This window comes from Cloeon dipterum, chromosome X, assembly GCF_949628265.1.
Source record: "Cloeon dipterum chromosome X, ieCloDipt1.1, whole genome shotgun sequence".
Lineage (NCBI taxonomy): Eukaryota > Metazoa > Arthropoda > Insecta > Ephemeroptera > Baetidae > Cloeon > Cloeon dipterum.
Genome location: NC_088790.1, coordinates 25,304,722 through 25,321,554, shown reverse-complemented (window position 1 = coordinate 25,321,554; position 16,833 = coordinate 25,304,722). Strand labels below are relative to the sequence as shown.

The 16,833-nt window shown below is 37.2% G+C and overlaps 3 protein-coding genes across 3 annotated transcripts; all 3 read left to right on the top strand.

The window, feature by feature from the left end:
* The first annotated feature begins 800 nt into the window (after nucleotides 1–800).
* Nucleotides 801–6,551, top strand: LOC135946353 (insulin-degrading enzyme-like). The gene is made up of 13 exons (XM_065494563.1): nucleotides 801–945; nucleotides 1,748–1,955; nucleotides 2,008–2,300; nucleotides 2,619–2,821; nucleotides 3,375–3,575; nucleotides 3,633–3,770; nucleotides 4,636–4,739; nucleotides 4,798–5,011; nucleotides 5,462–5,562; nucleotides 5,627–5,771; nucleotides 5,827–5,937; nucleotides 5,999–6,119; nucleotides 6,334–6,551. Exons 1-13 carry the CDS (start codon nucleotides 801–803, stop codon nucleotides 6,534–6,536), a joined length of 2,187 nt encoding a protein of 728 aa, XP_065350635.1. The 3' UTR covers nucleotides 6,537–6,551.
* Nucleotides 6,552–6,591: 40 nt separating this feature from the next.
* Nucleotides 6,592–8,111, top strand: LOC135946352 (insulin-degrading enzyme-like). Its single transcript, XM_065494562.1, has 4 exons — nucleotides 6,592–6,615; nucleotides 6,664–6,753; nucleotides 7,119–7,692; nucleotides 7,750–8,111. The coding sequence occupies exons 1-3, from the start codon at nucleotides 6,592–6,594 to the stop codon at nucleotides 7,659–7,661; spliced, it is 657 nt and encodes a 218-aa protein (XP_065350634.1). The 3' UTR covers nucleotides 7,662–7,692; nucleotides 7,750–8,111.
* A 1,001-nt stretch (nucleotides 8,112–9,112) lies between these two features.
* Nucleotides 9,113–15,376, top strand: LOC135945433 (insulin-degrading enzyme-like). Its single transcript, XM_065493121.1, is given in 17 exon segments — nucleotides 9,113–9,257; nucleotides 9,954–10,161; nucleotides 10,216–10,508; nucleotides 11,041–11,243; nucleotides 11,687–11,887; nucleotides 11,945–12,082; nucleotides 12,492–12,595; nucleotides 12,654–12,739; nucleotides 12,742–12,851; nucleotides 13,136–13,245; nucleotides 13,308–13,452; nucleotides 13,509–13,619; nucleotides 13,686–13,806; nucleotides 14,004–14,201; nucleotides 14,261–14,418; nucleotides 14,714–15,187; nucleotides 15,245–15,376. Coding segments are annotated over 17 exon segments (2,937 nt in total).
* Nucleotides 15,377–16,833: the final 1,457 nt, after the last annotated feature.

The window sequence follows — 16,833 nt, the reverse complement described above, 5'->3', positions numbered from 1 at the left end:
AAAACTGAAATGATCGAAAGTTAACGCGAGAGAAAATCACTGTTTAATTTTGAACAATATGGATTTGTTTATATTTTAAAAATTATGCACTTAAAATTAAACTGGAACCTACTCGACAAGGACAGATTTGGCAAGTCGCGCTTTTTTACTTTCAGCATTTGGCAAACAGACCGTTGCAAACAGTAAAATATATTAAATGTTGAGTTTTTTTCTCGAAAGATATGAATTCATTGCCATATCCTCGGTGAGATTTCTAATCGATCTCCTTTTATGTCTATAATCAGGTCATAGCACTGGCGAATGTATTATAAGAGAAAAGCATTTCACACATGCCGTTTGATATTTTTCGGTAGTCCATATTGGCTACACGTTTTCCATTTTCGAACAAAATACAAGACACCTTGGGAAAATTGTGGAGAAAATGAATACAAATTAACATAAGAACACCCCATGAAGAATATGTAATTTTTTCATTATCAAAATCAGCATTGATACACCGGAGGGAACCGACGCAGAGCATTAATTTCCACCGTCAAATTAGCCAATGACAAGATAATATTCTATTTCAAAGTAAGGACGTGAAGACGAGAAAATCACAAATTTAACCTTCGCATATTTGTTTCCTTCTCGATCACAAAATCAGGAATTTTCCTGTCAGGGTTGTGAAATTGCTGCGCAGGTAACAAAATGAATTTTTAGAATTTTAAGACTTCCACGCGCTCCTGTTGGCGTATTTAAAGAGCTTGCAGCGTAAAATAGTTCTCTCTTCTAGACCGCTCTCCACAGCGACCGTTTCCACGATGGTCCAGATATTCAAAAACATCACGAAAAGTCCAAAGGACAAAAGAGATTACCGAGGCCTAATTTTGGACAATGAGCTTCGGGTATTACTCATCAGCGACCCAAAAACTGATAAGGCAGCAGCTGCACTCACCGTTAACGTTGGTAATTATATATTGTATTGTGAGAAAGCCATTTTTGTTATTTATAGGCGAATTAATTCATCATTTTAATTTTATTTGACCTGCGCGTGTGTTAATTGTGTTAAACATCTTTTGAATGAAAATTAGTGGTGCTTAATATTTAAAAACGATTTAAAAAAAAATTAGTATTATAAATCCATGTTCTATACGGAATTTTTATACTATGTATTGAATATTGTTATAATTATTCAAAGATCTGACACAAAAGCTGTAATAGGGTGTATATGTTCAGAATATGAAACACCAAAGAATGTTATGGCGTTCTATTCTAGGCATTCTATCAATTCAACTTGCGTCGCATTTTGAAACGCGCATTAATTACGTGTGCTCTTTGCTATTTGAGAATCAGAACAATGCTTGGAATGGTGATGTTTGCTGTTTGTATGCCTTTTAGGGGTGCTCTCGTTTTTATGCGAGGCCGTGACAAAATTCCTTCCATTTGGTAGGAATTTGTATAAAGCAATAAAAAGCCGAACGAACGCTTCGACGGTAAACTTATGTAAAATTTCGACTTATTTTAAAATATTTAATCTAAGTTCATTTTACAATTCCATGAATTTACCGGATAATCAGATAAATATCAGCAGCAAAAAATAGAGTTATTTGTTTCTCATAAAATATGGAGTTGAAAATCGGGTTTAACGCGTAATTTAACATGCTCCAAATTCCATTGCACTTTTCAAGTCTTAAAAATTAAAGAACCTCTGTATTCATTTGAAACAGTGTAGTGCTCTTAATGTACAAATGATTATTGTTTCTTTGAGGTCAATTGAGCGATCCCAATGGACTCGATGGCTTGGCTCACTTTCTGGAGCACATGCTGTTCCTTGGAACGGAAAAGTACCCACGCGAGAACGAGTATAACAAGTTCTTGTCAGAGAATGGCGGCATTTCAAATGCATGCACTTCCATGGAAAACACGACCTTCTACTTTGACGTCCTCCATCAACACTTGACCAGCGCATTAGACATGTAAAGATGAGTTAACATTAACTAAACTCACAAATAATGATCCTGCATAAAGTTTTTCTCAGTTCTTTTTGGCCCCTCTCTTCACCGAGGACGCGACAGACCGAGAAGTGCAAGCCGTCAATTCGGAGCATGAAAAAAATTTGGCCAATGACTCATGGCGATTACACCAGCTGGAAAGGAGCACCAGCAGCAAGGACCATCCCTACAGTAAATTTGCCTCTGGCAACTTGCAAACGTTGGTCGAAGATCCCAAGAAAAATGGAATTAATGTCAGGGAGGCGCTGCTCAAGTTCCACAGAGATTACTACTCGTCCAACATCATGTCGCTCGTGATCCTCGGCAAAGGTGCGATATAAAACTAATTTCAGATTAAATTGTTTACCAGAGTTTGGAAGAAGGGTGGAAATGTGGATATTTTCCAGTAATTTCTTTATCGCCAAATTTTCTATATTTTATGGTATATCAAAACCAGAAATCATCAATAAGTAAAATTAAATCCTATTTATTATCCAAATATTATAAAAGTTACTTTCAGTGCATGTTTGAAGGTTTAAAATTGTGTTTTTTCCAAAAATTTCTGCTTCTTCAGTGAAACGAAACGCTATGGATTTGAATAAATTTCATAGCATGTTGTATTCATTGAATATAAAATATATTTTACAGACTCTTTAGACGAACTGCAAGAGAAAGCTGAGAATAAGTTTGGTACAATTGAGAACAAGCGCGTCACTTTGCCCGAGTGGCCTGGACATCCTCTTGGCCCAGAGCAGCTGAAAAAGAAAATACGTGCTGTGCCGATAAACGACTCGCAAACGCTTGTCATCACGTTTCCCATTCCTGACATGAGGCAGCACTACAAATCAAATGTAAGCATTTATTTTGTAGTTATGGTCATTGGACCGGATTCGTTGATCAATTCTACGATGTAAGAATTCTAAGCAGCTTAAAATGGGTCGATTTGACTATGTTGGGAAGTTATTAGATTTATGAATTGGTAATCATATTTTTTAGATTAACTAGGATAGTACTATAATTTTCTTATAATCTAAATTTCCGAATCTAGTATGCATTCACTCACGGTTATAATTTAAAGAGGCTTGAATCATTGCTACAATTAAAATTCAAAAAAGTTTATCACTTAAATTGTTGAAAAAAGAATTTTCCTCCATAGCCCTAATTTCATTCAAGAGAGCAGCACTACAATGCAGAGATTGATTGTTACATGAATTGCTGAATTATCCTCTGTACTTTATTTATAAGTTTTAAACAATTATTTCTTTAATTTTGGCACAAAGAAATGGAAAAAAACGGGAATTCTACCAACTTTAGAATTAAACAAATGATTTCTTCTCTGGCAGTCAGTGCTTGTTGATTCCTAATTGTGATAGTTAATCAAATATTCGTTTTCTTCGATTTCAGCCATATGGGTACTTGCGCTTCCTGATTTCTCATGCAAGCAGCGGCAGCTTGCTCTCCGCTCTGAAAAAGCGTGGCTGGTCGAGCCATCTGTCCGCCGAATGCAACTCAGTGGCAAGGGGCATTTCACTTTTCGTTGTGAACGTTTATCTGACTGAAAAGGGTCTCGATAACGTTGACAACATCGTTGATCTCATCTTCCAGGTACTCTTGCAGTGCAACGCTCTGTGGGAAATCATTCAATCACGCTTCTACTTTTAGTATATCAATCTGCTTCGGCAAGAAAATCCAAAGGAATGGATTTTCAAAGAATATGCGGAAATCAATAACATCAGTTTCCGGTTCAAAGAGAAGGTATCGCCCATGGAATACGTTGCCAACGTGGTTGTAGACCTGCTGGTAAGTTGGCTTTTGGAATTAGATGTGCCAAATGTAAAATCACAATCAATATTTTAAAATTTTTCAGAGCTGTTAATTTACAAAGCATCAGTAAATTAATATATTAATATGCTCACTGCGACATTTTAGATTAAATAATACTACTGTGCTTTCTCGACTTGAAAATATTTTATTTGTCTTGCTAAAAAAATAATTGGAATAAAGTTTGCTCGCATAGGAGTGTCAAACCAATGGGAGGTATTTGAGCTGTTTAGGAGATCTAATACTGGCTACCCAATGTCAGAGATGGCAAAAGTGGTTAGTTTAGTGACTCGAAATGCTCAAATTGCTCAACGGGTTGGGAGGCGCACCGGCGCCGACTCGCTACTTGCTGCTTTGCACCTTTCCAGCATGCGTGATTTGGCTTCACGGGACGAATGTCTAGCGTTTCAATGCAGTCCTCGGTGCAGAGGCAAGTGGCCCTTGAGTGGGCTGGGTCCCTGTGCGGCCTGGTGCGCCCATGTTATCCGTTCGAGGTGTTATTGGCACTCGGAATTCAGCCTTTGTGCTAGTGCAGTGCGCGCCCTTCCCGGTCCTCCGGTCCTCGGACAGGGATAAAAAGAGCAAACAAACAATTCATAACTAAAATTTTTGTATTTAAAATTTGTTGTTTCATCATGAAATCAGTTTTCAGCAAGTCACATAAAATATTTTAAAGATTTTTACGCTTATGTATAGAATGCACGATAGCAGAATTATTGCATATTTGTAGCCGCAATATTAAAAGAGTGCATTTAAGCCTCCGAAATTTGCAAAAGTGCAGTGGTGCCAGTGGCTGGGGCCTTTTTAAACACTTATAAGAAAAGGGAATTTTGCCATTTTCTAGAAATACCCAATAGACGATGTGCTGACTGCAGAAAAATTATTGTCTGAGTGGAAACCCGAGCTAATAAATCAAGCGATGGAAAAGCTCACTCCAGATAACTGCAGGTTGAAAACAATTGGAAAATGCTCTGACTTTTGTTTAATTTTTCCTTCTTTCAATCAGGATTAGCATCGTATCGAAGAAGTTTGAATCAATTGCTGACCAGACTGAGAAATGGTACGGAACCAAATACAAAATCGAAGACATTCCTTCAGAGCTGATTGAAAAGTGGAAGAATGCAAAGCCGATTGGAGAGCTGAAGCTGCCCAAAAAGAACGAGTTCATTCCAAGCAGCTTTGATATTTTGCCAGATAATGATATTTTGCCAGATGATATTGTGAGTTTCTGTGGACCTTTAATCAGAGACTTAATTTGTTGTTAATTCCACTTTTGCTTTAGTGAACTTTACAGAATACATTTTTTCTTCAATATTCAAGAGCAGTGAAACTCATCTTTAAAGTAATTTGTATAAATAGAATTAAATGTGCTCTACTGAAATTCCGGACATTTTCCTCAATGATAACTTATTTATTCCGCCCACAACCAGTCGACAATGCGTGTTCGTATAATTTTATTTTCGTTTAACGCATCAAAAAAGTTCAGTTAAACAATCCTTGCCAGGTTTCGCAAAACCAGATTTTTTCCTGACAACCCACTGCATTGCGAAAATCTATTAGCGTTTTTTTTAATTTTGTCCGATGTTTTTTTTTGCAAAAATACAGTTGTGAATATTTGCGCATTGCAATATTGTCGAACCCTGATCTAAACTATTTTCATTCCATCAAAGCATCCCACAATCATTTACGAGACAAAATTTGTACGGGTGTGGCACAAGAAGGATGACGAGTTTCTCCTCCCAAAATCAAACCTGATCTTTGAAATGATTAGGTACGAAGCATATAATAATGTTTAAATTTTTTTAATTTTTACTAATTTTTATTTCAATCGTCAGTCCGTTTGCGAACAAGCACCAGCTCTGCGTGAATTATTTGCATATTTATGTGGATCTGGTTAATGACGCCCTGACTGAATATTCGTACGACGCCTCCTTGGCTTCTCTATTTTATCGTCTTGCGGCCACCAAATTTGGCTTGGTGGTGAGTAAAACTAAAGAAATTATTTATTAGGTAATAGCTTAACCGGTTTTTACAGGTGAAAATCAAGGGGTTGCACGACAAGCAACACATCCTGCTAACCAAAGTGCTCGACACGCTGATCAATTTGGAGGTCGACGAGGAACGCTATGAGATTTTCAAGGAATCTGTATTAATTAGGCTTGAATTTACTTAGATTTTTTAGACTTTTGTTTTTGTTCTTGATTTAGTATGAAAGGAATCTACAGAATTATGTAGCACAAGAACCATACGTGCTCGCAAAGCATTACCAATCGGCGTTTTTGAGGGAAATAATTTGGCCTAAAACTGAACTACTGAAATGTACAAATCGTAAGAAAAAATATTTTCATTCGAACCAATCGTAGGTTTGCATTTGTGCTTCAATTTTCTCATTTTACGTTTCATTTATTTCCTCGTAACAGATAAAATAAACTTTTTGACCATTTCCCGTGGATCGCGTTCGCACCCCAAATTCTATAAATTGATCGCCGCCATAACTTCACGTTTCCCAGTGCTTTTATAAAATTACTTTTTTTCCCCCCAGATCTGACCTTCTACGGTTTTAAGGATTTCATCAAGCAGTTCTTCTCCTCGATTCACATCGAGTGCCTGATCCACGGCAACGCGAACAAAGCAGCAGCCCAGAAACTGATCAAACTGATCGAGAGCAAATTGCCCAAGATCCCGTTTCCTTGGTCGCCGGAGGGTTTGCTGATTTGCCGAGACATGAAATTGAAGGATGGTTAAATGCTACTCTCTTTGTTAAATTAATTTGATGTTAACGTTTATGATTTTGGTAGAGATGATCAGCGAACATGTTTACACAGTGAGAAATTTTACGCACAAATCCTACTGCGTCAACGTTTTTCTGAAGTGTCCGCCGAGAAGCAAAGAGAGCAACATGCTGCTTGAGTTGTTCGTCCAAATCGCCAGGGAACCGTGCTTCTACGAGCTCAGGACCAAAGTCAGTTAATTTTTGTGAACATTTAAGAGCTTTTGCAACTGGGGAGTTCTCACTTATTTACTCCTGAAAAACAGAACAGCGCGCGCTAACATTTACAAACGCAGGTTTTGAAATGCGGGACATTTCATTGAAACTATTTTTCGTTATTATTTTACTCTGTTTGGCTTATGTCCATAGCTCTGTGTCACGAGAAAGCAGTTCCCTTTGCAATGTTCCGTATTTTGACCAGCTGGTTTTAGCCAGGGTGGTTTAAACCAAGGCAATTTTATTTGGGCATAAATTGGCATTTTTAAAATCGGACAATTAATTAAATATGCTATAAGATTCTCAAAATAGAATCAGATAATTCCATTAAAAAATTACAGGCGCAGCTCGGCTACATTGTGCAATTGACCCATGATCGCCATTCGTCGAGTCAAGGCGTGGGAATCGTGGTGCAGTCGGACAAGCTTGTTCCTTATGTGCAACGCAAAATTAAGGAGTTCCTGCGAAACATGAAGTCATACCTCAAGGAAATGAGCGACGAGGAGTTTGAGCGGCACAAAAAAGCCCTGGCTGCGCTGCGGCTGGAGAAGCCCAAGAAGATGAAAAACCTAACGAGTCGATACTGGGCCGAAATTTCCGACCAAACATACTGCTTTGACCGGAAGAATGTCGAGGTCGAATCTCTCAGGAAAATCACCAAGGACGACGTGATTAAGTTTTACAATGAGTACATCCACCCCGAAGCGGCAGAAAGGCGACAGCTGATGGCGGTCGAGATGATGCCAACTGCGGAGGGAGGCGCTGGATCTGCTGGTGCTGAAGAGTACATCCACCCCGAAGCGGCCAAAAGGCGAAAGCTGATGGCGGTCGAGATGTTGCCAACTGCGGAGGGAGGCGCTGAATCTGCTGGTGCTGAAGATTGACAAGTTTGAGCCGTTGTAGGTCGTCCGCAAGGTATTTCTTCATTTTTACCAAAGAAAATAATATAATAATTGATTGAATGTGTTGCAGCCAACGCGAATCGACGACATCTGCAGCTTCAAGAGTGGTCTGTCGACCTTACCGCTGCTTCAACCTTATGCTCATCACAGGCCGCAAGATTCTAAAGTGAAACTTGATACATTAGCAACGTCGGTCATATAAAATATGTTCCACGTTTTTTAACCTTTTTGCATTTATTGCCAAGCGATTGCAATAAATTTGAATACAAATACCATTCATTTCCGTATAGCATTTTCTATTTTTTTTTAATTACACGCATAATAATAGTGTGGCTTAAGCAACCTTGCAATGATCGAAAGAAATAAATCTGATTTAAAGTGCACCAACACTTTCCTTTTTATTGGCCCCAAAACAATTTGTCAACACGAAGTGCAAACAATTAAATAATCCAGAGCGATCTCAAAATTTTTATGCTTGAAAAATTAGAAATCTATTATAAAAAGGGAATTTCAGTAAATATAAAATATTTCATGTATTTGAATCGAAGCAGTGCATTTATCGTGGGATTCTCAAATAACAAAATTTAATTCCCGAAAAATATATAGGTACCTTCAACGTCACGGAACCGAATTAGACGTGAAATACTTGAAGGTATTAATGAGAGAAAATTAAACACTGGTTTATTTTTGGCTATAGAGGAAATTTGTTAATATTTACAAAGTCATTCACTTTAACCTCCTTAACAAGAACAGATTTGTCCAGTCACGCTTTTTATCTGCTGCATTTGGCAAAGGTGACTACGACCGTTGCAAAAAGTAAAATATATTCTGAAAAAAATGAGTTTTTTCTCGAAAGTTATAAATTAACTCTCATATTCTCGGTGAGATTTCTAATCGAATCTCCTGATGTCAATAATCAAGTCATAGCACCGGAGAATGTATATAAGAAAAGCATTTCAAACAAGCCGTTTGATATTTTAGGGTATTCCATGAGCTAAACGTTTTCCATTTTCGAACTACAAGACACCTTGGATAATTTTGGGAGAACATGAATAAAAATTAACATATAGAACACCCCATGAAGAGTACATATTTTTTTCTTTATCAAAATCAGCATGGATAAACCGGAGGGAACCGACGCAGAGCATTAATTTCTCCCGTCAAGTTAGCTAATGACCAGATATTCTACTTCAAAGTAAGGACTTGAGAGGAGAAAATTACAAATTCAACCTTCGCATATTTGTTTCCTTTCGATCCTTTTCACTCACAAATTTAGGAATTTTCCTGTCAGGGCTGTGATATTGCTGCGCAGGTAAAAATATGAATTTTTAGAATTTTTGAACTTCCACACGCTCTTGTTGGTGAATATTTAAAGAGCTTGCAGAGTAATTTTTCCCTCTTCTCGACCGCTCTTCACAGCGACCGTTTCCACGATGGTCCAAATATTCAAAAACATCAAGAAAAGTCAAGAGGACAAAAGAGATTACCGAGGCCTAATTTTGGACAATGATCTACGGGTATTACTCATCAGCGACCCAGAAACTGACAAGGCAGCAGCTGCGCTCTCAGTTAACGTTGGTAAGTATATTTTATAGTGATAATCATCGTTTTATATATTGAAATAATTAGCATTTTTCTCCTTTATTGGTGAATCGATTCATTATTTCAATTTTATTAGATCTAAATGTGTTGTTTCAATAACCAAGCAACTAATTTCATCTAAAGTAAAAAAATAAGCAACTTTTGTAAAAAATGTGCTAAATATTTAAAAACGCTTTAATAAGTTTTTAATATTATTTGATATCAAATCTTATGCTCTATACGGAATTTTTATACTTTATGTATTGAATATTAATATAATTATTAAAAAATGTGACACAAAAGCTGTAATAGGGTGTATATTTTCAGAATATGAAACAACAAAATGTAGAAACAATTATATAGGCAAGTGTATCAATTCAACTTGTCTTGCATTTTAAAACGCGCATGTTAATAATTACGGTGATCTTTGCTGTTTGAGAATCAGAACAATGCTTGGAATGGTTAAGCTTGGTGTTTGTATGCCTTAGGGGGGCTCTCGTTTTAATGCGAAGCTGTGACAAAATTCCTTCCATTTGGTAGGAATTTGTAGAGCAACCAAAAACCCCCTTACTTTTTATTCCATTGCACTTTTCAAGACTTAAAAAGATTAAATACAAAAAGAAAAACTAATGGCCTATAATTATTTGAAATATTTTAGTGCTCTCAATATGCAAATGATTTTGTTTCTTTCAGGTCAATTGAGCGATCCCAATGGACTCGATGGCTTGGCTCACTTTCTGGAGCACATGCTGTTCCTTGGAACGAAAAAGTACCCACGCGAGAACGAGTATACCAAGTTCTTGTCAGAGCATGGCGGCAATTCAAATGCACACACCTCCATGGAAAACACGACCTTCTACTTTGACGTCACCCATCAACACTTGGACAACGCATTAGACATGTAATAATGAGTAAAAATAATAACTAAACTCATAAATAATGATCCTGCATAAAGTTTTTCTCAGTTCTTTTTGGCCCCTCTCTTCACCGAGGACGCGACAGACCGAGAAGTAAAAGCCGTCAATTCAGAGTATGAAACAAATATGGACAGTGACGGGTGGCGATTACACCAGCTGGAGAGGAGCACCATCAGCAAGGATCATCCCTTCAGTAAATTTGGCATTGGCAACAAGCAAACGTTGGTCGACGATCCCAAGGAAAATGGAATCAATGTCAGGGAGGAGCTGCTCAAGTTCCACAGCACTTACTACTCGTCCAACATCATGTCGCTCGTGATCCTCGGCAAAGGTGCGATATAAAACTAATTTCAGTTAAATTTTTTTACCAGAGTTTGGAAGAATGGTGGAAATGTGGATATTGTCCAGCAATTTCATTTTCAGTAAATTTTCTATAAATTGTTGGTATGAAAACCAGGAATCCAATTTTTCAGTTTTCAAATATTAAAAACGATACCATAATTCCACTGTACTCTCAGAGATAGTTGAACACGAATTGTGTTTAATAAAATTGATTGATATTTCACTGCGATTTTAACTTTATTTTTGCATCAAAGATTTTACGACTGGAAATTTATTCAACTTTTGGAATAAATGTTTGATTTTGAATTTTCTTTGATAATGATTAAAATAAAATTAAAACCAATATGTATATCCAAACATTTTAAAAATAACTATCAGTCCAACATTAATTAACAGTTGTATTTTCTTTTTTGCGGAGTAGTTCCAGAAATATCTACTGCTTGGAAAAAATGAAGCGCGTCAATTAGAATAAATTTCATATCAGTTTGTATTCATTTGAATATTTGAAATATATTTTACAGACTCTTTAGACGAACTGCAAGAGAAAGCCAAGAATTTGTTTGGAACAATTGAGAACAAAAAAGTCGCTCTGCCCAAGTGGCCTGGAAATCCTTATGGCGAAGAGCAGCTGAAAAAGAAAATATTTGTCGTCCCAGTAATGGACTCGCGATCGCTTAAAATCTCGTTTCCCATTCCTGACATGAGGCAGCACTACAAATCGGATGTAAGCATTTATTTTTTAGCTATGGTGATAGTATGTACTATACTTCTTATAATCTAAATTTTCGAATCTAGTATGCATTCACTCATGGCTCATGGCTATAATTTACAGAGGCTTGGATCATTGCCACAATTTAAATTCAAAAAAGTTTATCACTTAAATTGTTAAAAAATATATTTTTAAAAAAAGAATTTTCCTCCATAACCCTGTTTTCATTCAAGAGAGCAGCACTACAATGCAGAGATTGATTGTTACATGAATTGCTGAATCATCCTCTGTACTTTATTTATGAGTTTTAAACAATTATTTCTTTGATTTTGGCACACAGAAATGGAAAAAAATTGGGAATTCTAAAAACTTTAGAAATGAAACAAATGATTTTCCCTATCAGTGCTTGTGGATTCCTAATTGTTAATTAATGAACTATTCGTTTTCTGTGATTTCAGCCATTTGAGTACTTGGGCCACCTGATTGGTCACGAAAGCAGCGGCAGCTTGCTTTCTGCTCTGAAAAAGCGTGGCTGGTCGAGCCAACTGCAAACTGGATGCGAACTACCGGCCAGGGGCATTTCAGTTTGCGATGTGGACGTTGATCTGACTGAAAAGGGTGTCGAGAACGTTGACAACATCGTTGATCTCATCTTCCAGGTACTCTTGCAGTGCAACGCTCTGTGGAAAATCAATCAATCACGCTTCTAATTTTAGTATTTCAATCTGCTTCGGCAAGAAGATCCAAAGGAATGGATTTTCAAAGAATATGTGGAAATCACTAACATCAGTTTCCGGTTCAAAGACAAAGAATCGCCCATGGAATACGTTGCCAACCTGGTTGGTGAGCTGCTGGTAAGTTGAATTTGGAATTAAATGTGCCGAATGTCAAATCACAATCCAATTAAACACTTTTCAGAGCTGTTAGCAGGAGACCGCAACAGATAATTAAATTATTTTGCTTATGCATTATTTTGTGAATATACCTGACTTTAAAATATTTCATTTGTCGCGCTAAAGATAAGAATTTGAAGAATCAGATAAGAAATTATATTTTTGTATTTAAAATATGTTGTTTTTACAATGAAATAAGTTTTTAGTGAGTCCCATAAAATATATTAAAGATTTTTACGCCTAGAATAATTGCATATTTGTAGCCGCGGTATTAAAAGTGCATTTAAGTCTCAGAAATTTGCAAAAGTACAGTGGTGCCAGTGGCTGGCGGCTTTCCAAACACAATAAAGGGAATTTTGTCATTTTCTAGAAATACCCAATAGACGATGTGCTGACTGGTGGATATGTATTGTCTGAGTGGAAACCCGAGCTAATTCATCAAGCGATGGAAAAGCTCACTCCAGATAACTGCAGGTTGAAACCAATTGGAAAATGCTCTAAATTTTGTTTAATTTTTCCTTCCTTCAATCAGGATTAGAATCGTATCGAAGAAGTTTCAAACAATTGCTGACCAGACTGAGAAATGGTACGGAACCAAGTACAAAATCGAAGACATTCTTCAGAGCTGATTGAAAAGTGGAAGAATGCAAAGCCGATTGAAGAGCTGAAGCTGCCCAAAAAGAACGGGTTCATTCCAAGCAGCTTTGATATTTTGCCAAATGATGATAATGTGAGTTTCTTTTTGTCCTTTTGTCAGACACGTGATTTCGAATTCCACTTTTGTTTTAGTGAACTTAACAGAATATTATTTTTTTTGCAATATTCATCATTACAGTAAATTGTATTAGAATTATTTGTTTTCTACTGAAATTCCGGATATTTTCCTCAATGCTAAACTTGTTTATTAAGATATAACCAGTCAGAAATGACAATGTATTTTCATATAATTTTCATTTTGCTGACGCATCAGAAAAATTTAGCTAAACTATCCTAACTCAATTGTATGTTTTGCAGCCCACAAAGTATCCTGCAATCATTCACGAGACGCACTTTGCTCGGGTGTGGCACAAGAAGGATGACGAGTTTCTTCTTCCAAAATCAAACCTGATCATTGAACTGACTAGGTACGCAACTTAATGACTACAGTTTTTAAATTTTCTCAATTTATATTTAAATTGTTATGCAGTCCGTTTGTGTTTTTCAACCCGATCAGAGAAATGTATTTGCATATTTATGTGCATCTGGTTCATGACGCCCTGACTGAATATTCGTACGACGCCTCCCTGGCTTCTCTCCAGTTTAGTGTTGTGACCTCCAAATATGGCTTGGTTGTGAGTAAAACTAATTTAATCATATATTAGAGATATGCTTAACTTGGTTTTGACAGATGAAAATCAAGGGATTGCACGACAAACAACACATCCTGCTAACCAAAGTGCTCGACACGCTGATCAATTTGGAGGTCGACGAGGAACGCTATGAGATTTTCAAGGAAAATGTATGTATATATGTAGGCTTCAATTTTCTTAGATTGCTGAGAAAAATGTTTTTTTTCTTGATTTAGTATGTAAGGGATCTGATGAATTTTGGAGAAGAACAACCATACACGCAAGCAAGACGTTACCAAGCGGCGTGTTTGCTGGAAAAAGCGTTGTTTAAAACTGAACAGCTGGAATATACAAAATGTAAGCAAAATATTTTCATTTTTTACCCAATTATTGGAATGCATTAGTACTCCGATTTTTCCATTTTACGTCGCTTTTAAATTTCTCGTAACAGATAAAAATAACTTTTCGACCATTTCACGTGATTCGCACCCCAATTTCTATAAATTGATCGCCGCAATAATTTCACGTTGCTTTTATAAATTAACTTTTTCCAGATCTGACCTTCGATGGCCTTAAGAATTTCACCAAGAAGTTCTTCTCCATGACGCACGTCGAGTGCCTGTTCCACGGAAACGTGAACAAAGCAGCAGCCCAGAAACTGATCGAACTGATCGAGAGCAAACTGGCCAAGAATGTGAATCCTTTGTTGCCGCCGCAATTGCAGCGTTACCGAGACATGAAACTGAAGGATGGTAAAATTATACTCTCTTTGTTTTGTTTTTTTTCATAATAATGTGTATGATATTGGCAGGGAGCAACTATGTTTACGAAGTAACAAATGAAACGCACAAAACCTCCTGCGTCGAATTTCACCTGCAGTGTCCGCCGAGAAGCAAAGAGAGCAACATGCTGCTTGAGTTTTTCGTCCAAATCGCCAGCGAACCGTGCTTCAACGAGCTCAGGACCAAAGTCAGTCAATATTTTTAGCATTTATGAGCATTCGCAAATTGGAGAATTCTTATTTTTTTACTCCTAAAAAAGGTCAACGCTAAATACTACATACACAAAATTTGAAATTCAGAACATTTCCTTGAAGCTTTATTTTCTTTTACTTGTAAACTAAAGACGAAAAACGGGCATATTATGCCTAAAACGAAAATATTTGGAAAAAAGACAACAGAGGAAATTTACCAAAAATTTAAATTATTAAGATCTAAAAAATTTAATCAAACAATTTCATTAAAAATACGGATTTAAATTACAGGAGCAGATCGGCTACATTGTGCAATTGGCCCTTGATCGCAAGGTGTCGGGTCAAGGCGTGAGAATCACGGTGCAGTCGTACAAGCATCCAATCTATTTGGACCACAAAATTGAGGAGTTCCTGCTAAACATGAAGTCATACCTCGAGGAAATGAGTGACGAGGAGTTTGAACGGCACAAAGAATCCCTGGCTGTACTGCGGCTGGAGAAGCCCAAGAAGATGAAAAACCTAACGAGTCGATACTGGGCCGAAATTTCCGACCAAACGTACTGCTTTGACCGGAACAATATCGAGGTCGACTTTCTCAAGACCATTACCAAGGATGATATGATTAAGTTTTACAATGAGCACATCCACCCCGAGGGTGCCAAAAGGCGGAAGCTAGCGGTCCATGTGTTGTCGATCGCGGAAGGAGGCGCTGGATCTGCTGGCGCTGAGATTGACAAGTTTGAGCCGTTGTCGATCGTCCGCAAGGTATTTCTTAGTTTTTACCAAAGAAAATAATTTAATAATTGATTGAATGTGTTGCAGCCAACGCGTATCGATGACATCTGCAGCTTCAAGAGTGGTCTGTCGACCTTACCGCTGCTCAAACCTTTTGCTCATCACAGGCCGCAAGGTTCTAAAGCCAAACTTGTTACATTAGCAACGTCGGTCATATGAAATACGTTCCACGTGTTTAACCTTTTTACATTTATTGCCAAGAGATTGCAATAAATTACAATAAAAAATACCATTCATTTCTGTATAGCATTTTCTATTTATTTAATTAAATTAATTACACACACGATAACAGTGGCTTAAGCAAACCTGCAATGATCGAAAGAAATAAAACTGATTTACCTTTGTATCAGCCCCAGAACTATTTGTGAACACAAACTACGAACAATTAAATAATCTAGAGTGAGTTATAAATTTTATGGTTGAAATATCAGAGATCCATTAAAAAAGGGAAATTCAGTAAAAAAATTTATTTTATTTCGGGTATTTGACTCGAAGCAGTCCGCAAATATCTTAATTGAAATTCCCGAACAAATAGCTACCTTCAATGTCAAGGGATCGAAATAGGTGTAACGTACTTGAAGGTATTAACGAGAAAAAATTAAAAACTGATCTATTTTGAGCAAATGTAATGTGTTTATATTTTTAAAATTATAAACTTCAAGTTGACCAGCCAAATTTGGCCAGTCGCGCTTTTTTTCCTTCTGCATTTGGCAAAGGTGACCACGACCATTGCAAACAGTAAAATATTTTTTATTTTTATCTCTTTCCGAGGACTTGGAAGGGCGCGCAATGTACTAGCACGAATTCTGAAACACTGGTCCCAATAATATCGCGAACGGAAAACATGGGCGCACCAAGCCACACAGCATGGACCCAGCCCACTCAAGGGCCTTTTGCCTCCGCACCTAGGACTTTTTTTGAAACGCTAGACATTCGTCCCTTCCTGCCAAATCACGCATGCTGCATAGTTTCGGTTTGCCCAGCAAGCTACGCCCTTTGCTCTCCTTACTGCACCCGAAATAAGACCAATATTCCGGACAAATATTCACTTTATTTTTCTCCTGAGCCATAAATTTTCGTACACCCGACCAATCTCCTCATGTCAATAATCAGGTCAAATTATCCGTCATGCGTAGATCTTTTCATGTTGACACAGCACCGGAGAAGGTATGTAAGGAAAGCATTTCCCAGTTTGACATTATTGTTTATTCAATTAGAGCCACACGTTTTCAAATTTTTAGCAAAATAGGGAAACTTGAGAAAATTTGGGTGAAGAAGACTATTTAAATATCATGTTGTATAAATAGAAAACCCCATGCAGGAAATCTATTTTTTCATTATCAAAATCGGCATGGTTAAACAGAATGGAACCGATGCAGAGCATTGATTTCTCCCGTCAGATTAGCTAATGACCAGATATTCTACTTCAAAGTAAGGACTTGAGAGGAGAAAATTACAAATTCAACCTTCGCATATTTGTTTCCTTCTCGATCACAAAATCAGGAATTTTCCTGTCAGGGTTGTGAAATTTCTGCGCAGGTAACAAAATGAATTTTTAGACTTCCACGCGCTCTTGTTGGCGTATTTAAAGAGCTTGCAGCGTAAAATAGTTCTCT

Bases quoted from the DNA above. Each gene is read 5' to 3' on its own strand.
- LOC135946353 (XM_065494563.1), top strand. From the start codon at position 801: ATGGTCCAGATATTCAAAAACATCACGAAAAGTCCAAAGGACAAAAGA. The intron at 2,301-2,618 runs GTGCGATATAAA...TATATTTTACAG, and splicing joins GCTCGTGATCCTCGGCAAAG to ACTCTTTAGACGAACTGCAA. The intron at 5,772-5,826 runs GTGAGTAAAACT...CGGTTTTTACAG, and splicing joins CCACCAAATTTGGCTTGGTG to GTGAAAATCAAGGGGTTGCA.
- LOC135946352 (XM_065494562.1), top strand. From the start codon at position 6,592: ATGATCAGCGAACATGTTTACACA. The intron at 6,616-6,663 runs GTGAGAAATTTT...GTTTTTCTGAAG, and splicing joins TCAGCGAACATGTTTACACA to TGTCCGCCGAGAAGCAAAGA. The intron at 6,754-7,118 runs GTCAGTTAATTT...AAAAAATTACAG, and splicing joins TCTACGAGCTCAGGACCAAA to GCGCAGCTCGGCTACATTGT.